At 30.8% G+C, this 6,207-nt stretch overlaps 1 protein-coding gene across 1 annotated transcript in view; it reads left to right on the forward strand.

Annotated features, from left to right (window-relative positions):
* The window catches only part of LOC113393034 (uncharacterized), a 75,188-nt gene extending 72,226 nt beyond the window's left edge, over window positions 1-2,962 (forward strand). The window contains exons 11-12 of the mRNA XM_026629731.2: window positions 139-420; window positions 868-2,962. Of these exons, the coding sequence (XP_026485516.2) occupies window positions 139-420; window positions 868-1,104 (519 nt within the window). The 3' untranslated portion in view covers window positions 1,105-2,962. The remainder of the gene's footprint in view (window positions 1-138; window positions 421-867) is intronic.
* The last annotated feature ends 3,245 nt before the right edge of the window (window positions 2,963-6,207 follow it).

Below are 6,207 nucleotides of genomic sequence, written 5' to 3' on the forward strand. Positions count from 1 at the left end.
TATATTTTCTTTGATTTAGATAAGACTTAAAAATAATTTACATAGTTTCATTTCTAACCAATGTAATTTACAGGACGGTTTTTTTTGCGGTCGAAGTATCATAATTGTTCAAAACAGTTACAAAATCACATGTTTCAGGATCGTCCAACTGACCTAAGTGACCGTGAACGCTTCCCTCACGGTCCACGCAACCTTGGCCCAATCAAACCAGAACCTTCAGGAGATGGAGTAGTTCCCGCTAAACTTCCAGGTCCAGCAGTCGCTGGTCCCAGATCTTTGCGTAAACGACGCACAGCTCGAGATGCTAGGTCCGCAGATGTTGGTGTTTCTGGTATTTACGACGTGGTCTCCGAAGCAGATCTTGCATTTGGACCTTCTAGAGAGCCTGTCACTGTTTTTAGTGGCAGGATACGTGAAGAGGTAATCATTTTTGCTATAATAAACTTCTTTATTTTATACCTTCTTATTTATAAATAAAATCATTTTATTAATTAGCCACTGGATTAATCGATTTGCAATGTTAATTATTTTCTACTATATTCCTTTTAGTTTAATTTTGTATGGAGGTGATAATTTATATGACCGTCTGCTTATACCTTGTCGTGTACTATAAATTTCATAACCAAAAAATCGGAACACATATTAATGTTCAACCTTAGCGAGCAAAATTATATCTTTGACTGAAAGAACTTCTACGAATAAATATTACTTTTAAATATGCAATGATTAAAAAATTGGCTCTGATGGATATGCTTCAAAAACAAGTATTACAAGATTTATGAAAAACTTTTCGCGTTTCGTAAGCTTTTATGAAGTTATCACAAACGTTGTTGTGGTGGTGTTCCATAATAATTATTTATTTTTCAGGTTGTATACGGTATATGTATGGGTGCGTTAAGCTTTGGAGCATTATTTGCCTCAGCAGCCGGCGCAGCTGCTGGAGCAGCTCTGGCTGCTGCAGTATTGCTCCAAAAACTTCGCTCCAGAATGGCTGTACAAGCACCACCTATGTCACCAGCGCCAGCCTCTCATTCACTCGCTGCTTGGATGGCCTTAAGACTTTTAGGATCCCCACCTCATCCCCACCTTTCGAGAGAAGGTTGATAATAAGAACGAAACCCAAGACTGTTTTGTGTTTTAATTTTAAATAAGGCCAAACCGTCAAGTAATACAATAAAACTATCAAACTTATTTAAATTCATCTTTCGAAGTCAAAAATTGAAACGAAATTATGTTTCAATGTAAATATCTTACAAAGTAAGGTCATTTAGATTCAAATTTTAGATCATATCGGTCAGTTGAATGTAATTTATTATTTCGTACACTTAACTTCATCACGTCATTATTAAGAATAAGCTAGTTGTATGAAATCAATGGTTCTAATTCTGAAATGCCTCTATAAAACCGATGGTGCTAAAAAGTGCTACGCGTATTATTAAACTCTATAATATTCAATATGTTGTGAAAACTATATATATATATACGTTAAGTTTTGTACAGATTCCTTCTTATTGTGTCCTTATTTATAATAATATCAGTATCTTTCATACTTAGCGATTAAGGATAAACGTCGAGTCATGCCATTAGGATAAGTTTAGATAAAATATATTTTTCATTGCCCTTTGAATATTGTTTAATAATGGAATTATTTTATAAAATATTACATTGTAAATTATAAACAGTTCAATGGGCTGGAAGTTTTCAATTTTTAATAAAGTACTAGATGAAATTATTTAAATTTTGAAGTTTCGATATTGATAAGAGTAAATACGCATTAATATTTTTTGAATATGAATGTAATTTAGCTATTAATACGTTAGTTTTATTTGAATTATTATGTGTATGTTTACACAATGACAAGTGGGGTTAGGAACAAGAGGAACAGAAGCTTATAAAAGCGAAAGATAATTTCAATAACGACCCCTTTTTATTCTGTAACTTTCAACTATAATTTGACGTTTTAAAATCTTTTTAAATACTTCAATTGTTGTTTCAAAATATTTAGTACTTTTTAATTGTTGCTATTTCTCAATATACAAATACTGTTCCGTCCAATTCTCTATGACAACTATTTATGTTGTTTGTACATTAATAGATTAATTTAGTTAAGGTTTCAAGAAGCTAATATTATTGTAAAATACGATCAAACACCAATGAATACAATAATTATATAATTTATAATATTATACTCATCGTTTTAAATGAATTTGCATTTATTCCGCATTTATGAAACATATTATTTTCTTTGTTGTATCCTTATTGATTTTGCTCAAGAATAACTTTAAAATTATTAATCTTTATTAGATTTATTTTAAGATCAAATTTAGTTATTTTAAGTATATAAGTTTTATTTAATTAATTGATTGAAAGACCGTTAATAATAATATATAATTATCAACCGTTAATAATCGTAGTATTTATAAATCACGTAGACTTTTACAAGCGCTTTAAATCGTTTGAGAATTAATAACACTTAAAATACTAGTAAGAATATCCTTGCTCATATTGTAATAAATTATAAAATTATTATTGTTATAATAGAAAAATATACATATATTTTATTTTTCTAATAATAATTTATTGATAATCTTGACAGGTCTTTCAATCGTTATTGTAAAATTAAAGATGATAATCATTTTTATCATACGATTGCCACCCAAAAATCTTGCATTTATTAAAACTATTATTTCCTAAGTTACATAGATTTTTGTGAGAACAATTTGTCTAAGTGCAATTTTAACATATATTTAAGTAACGTTATATCCAGTGTAACTTTGTTTACTTTTAATTATCTTCAACATGGTTTTGGTTTCTATATTATACTTATATTTCATTTATTCTTTTATAACGGGAATTTAAGAATATATTTATTGTAAACAATTTGTTTATATTTGTTTTTGTATGAATGTGACGAATGCACTTGTTAATATTTAATGAAATTAAAGTTATGTTGAAAATACAATTTTGTTTTTTATTAGGTTTTAAAGACAATAAAATAGGCAGATTTATAACCGAAATAGCAAAGTCGTTAGAACAAGTGAAACATAACCTAAGATTTCGGTTTAAAAACGGACAAGTAACACTGGTGTTGCAATTTTGATTTATTTAACATTATGTTTTTATAATTAATCTGTTAAGGAAGAAATCGTGAGGAAAACTGCATCCGCCAGATAAAAAACTGCTACGTGTGTATCCATAAACCTGCAATCGAGCAATGTAGCACTTCAATGTTTAACCAAGTTCAAGTACTCCTAATTCAAGTTTAAGTTTTTTGATACAATTAGCAAAGTCGTTATAAGAATGAATTTTGGATTTAGGCGAAAGGTTAGCAGAACGAAAACCACTTACAACAACATATTGTGTGCGATCGTTTAAATACAACATAAGTTAATCGAGTAAAGTAACTGTATAGTTTTTTCCAAAGTATATTATGATCTACTCTGTCGGTAAGGCATTCGAAACAGTCTGTGTAAGCATTGACTTGCATTTAATTGTCCATTAGCATCATATGACGATCTATATATGACATCAGATGTTTGTCGTGATCTGCCTTTTACAAAACCATGTTGATTATTATTTTGGTGTTGCTTGAAATAAAAAGTATGGTACGGAAGAATCAAACCTTAGAAAGTTTTGGCAATTATTGGTAAAAAGTTCTATAATTTTCAATGTTATCTACATCACCTAATTTGTGTATTGGGACAACCTTTGCTTCTATTCCTTAAAGGGGAATTTCATTTCCTGTTTGCAGACTCTTAGTAAATATCAAACATAATGGAGGGCTTAATTGATCAGCATATATCTTCAGAAATACAGGTAGGATGTCATCTGAGACTATGCTTTTATTGCATCTTCTTTAAGACTATTTAAATGAAGCTTTATTGATTTTCTTGCAATAAGCACCGTGTTCTTGGTTGGTTGATCGTTTGTGATAGTTGGTTATATACTGATGAAAAATGCGACACAAACGCTTTACAAATTTTAATTTCATCCTATTTATTTTTACCCTGCATGTATGTTCATATTATAAGGATAACTACTATGTCTTTTATTTTTTACCGAATTCATTAAAGGAGTATGATGACCCATTTAGGTTTCCAAGCATGTATGCTTAATATTGTAAGTGTATGTTTGTCCACGAATTTTTTAAAAACTAAAAGTCGTATCGAGATTTTCATTTTTAATTTAAGTTAGGTACACTTCAACTTAGGGAACAGTGTAAACACAGGGATGGCGTGTTATTACGAAAAAATATTTCCAGTGGAGGATGATGTTGTTCAGCTGGTAACAGGGGAATAACATTTTACAACAGTTTAATGTTATTGTTATCAATTAAAACTAAATCTAGACATTGCTGTTGAAAACATTGTTGTGTTGAGTAAAATCTTTGAGACATATAAAATTTACAAGTTCCATCGCTACATTCAAGTTATTTTAATTAAAGTATGTGAAGTCAGTTCCGTTTGGAGACTATTTTATGCAGCTTCGATTAAAATCACCGACGACAGCATCATTTTTTAAGATTTCAGAGTTCATGTAATGTGTAAGAATCTCATTTTTTACAGGTGGACGAATGTACATATATTAATTCCATAGCAACTACTATTCGCTGATTGAACTTTTATCCATAAGTCCTCACATTTACTTTCATTTTTTTTAGTCTGTACGAGTTAAACTTTTTCAACACTGCAACTAACTCATCATCTCCTCCTTTATTTTTATGAAAACCTGAGTTTTATACATATTTTCTGTAACGGGTAATAAATAATTCGTCGAGTTGTTGATTTGGTTGCTTAGCCAAGTCTCTGTGAGTATTATCACATCGTGGTTACAGCTCGAAAGGTTACATAAAAACTAATGTGTTTTACATATTTTTCCTTGCCAAACAAATCGGTAGCGTTATTCCTTAGTTTTTAACCTGCATGTAATGCTTTATTTCCTGGTGATAAGTGTTCCATAATATAAATAGGATTTTTGTGCCATTTCGATATGACTAGTGTTAATTTTATGTCATTCATTAAAATAATACTTTTTGGAAAAAAACACCTGGATTTAGGCTCGGTTTCCATCATACGACCGATTGAAGAGTAATTGTGAATACTAATGTCATTGTAAATCTGGTTATTAGATCAGAGCAACTATGCGAGTTTCTTGCCGTTTCTTCTCGCTAGAATCTGTTTTCCGAAGAACCAATTGATGTAAAGATAATTAAATGTATTTTTGTATGATCGTACATGTAAAATAACAATTCGAAAGAGTGTAAACTCCTTTTTAAAAAAATATATGTTGATATTGATTATTGATTAGGATAATTAATAAATAGATAAATACAAAACTTGCTCAACATTTCTTCTTCTAAGTCTGAGTCACGAAACATAACGATAAAAGTTATTTAAAAACATTTATCATAATACTAGTTGGCGAACGTGGCTTCGCTCGTTTTAGGGATTGGTCGTTAGGTATTAGGTTTAAAAAGTAGTATGCTGTTCAATCTTGCTAATTGCCACATTTCATAAAATTCGGTTCAGTGGTTTGGCCGCGAAAGCGTAACAGACAGACCAACTTTCGTATTTGTAGTATTAGTATAGATGTACGCCCCAGTTCAAATTGTTTCCTTTAATATTATAATATCATCGTTTTGGGAAGAAAGATTTGTGACATGGAGCTGAGACGGGCTAGAGAAGCTTAAATTTCGTGAGGGAACCTTCATTTCACGGATGACAATCTGCCACCTTGGAACACCACCAATCTAAGTTGTCGTAAGCGGAGTGAAAGCCTCTGTCTGATATCGATGAAATGCTGTTGTGACTCACGTGGAAGAAGTATAACATTACAGTTTGAAACGGTACATAGTATAAGTTGCATTCAAATTCGAGTTTGAAATTTTCTGGACACGATGGTCCAAATAAATTTAGCTAGAATATGAAGCTGCTAAAGCTCACCGTGTACAGGCGGCTTGTAATTCCATCCATTACACAAGTTTAAGGTTTTGATGGAAGGGAAACGGGTATCATGACACGAGTCATCGTATCTAAGATACATAATTCTAAAAGGTAAACTATTTTAACCCGTATTTATATTTACACACATATCCATTACTGCTGCTGTTCTGATTTATTATTGGTAAAATATAGTCGTCACGTTAATTGGGTGGTTAAAATAAAATTTACACAATCGTATATTGTTTAGATATATTCGATACTACAT

The sequence above is a fragment of the Vanessa tameamea genome, chromosome 12 (genome assembly GCF_037043105.1).
Source record: "Vanessa tameamea isolate UH-Manoa-2023 chromosome 12, ilVanTame1 primary haplotype, whole genome shotgun sequence".
Taxonomy (NCBI): Eukaryota; Metazoa; Arthropoda; class Insecta; order Lepidoptera; family Nymphalidae; genus Vanessa; species Vanessa tameamea.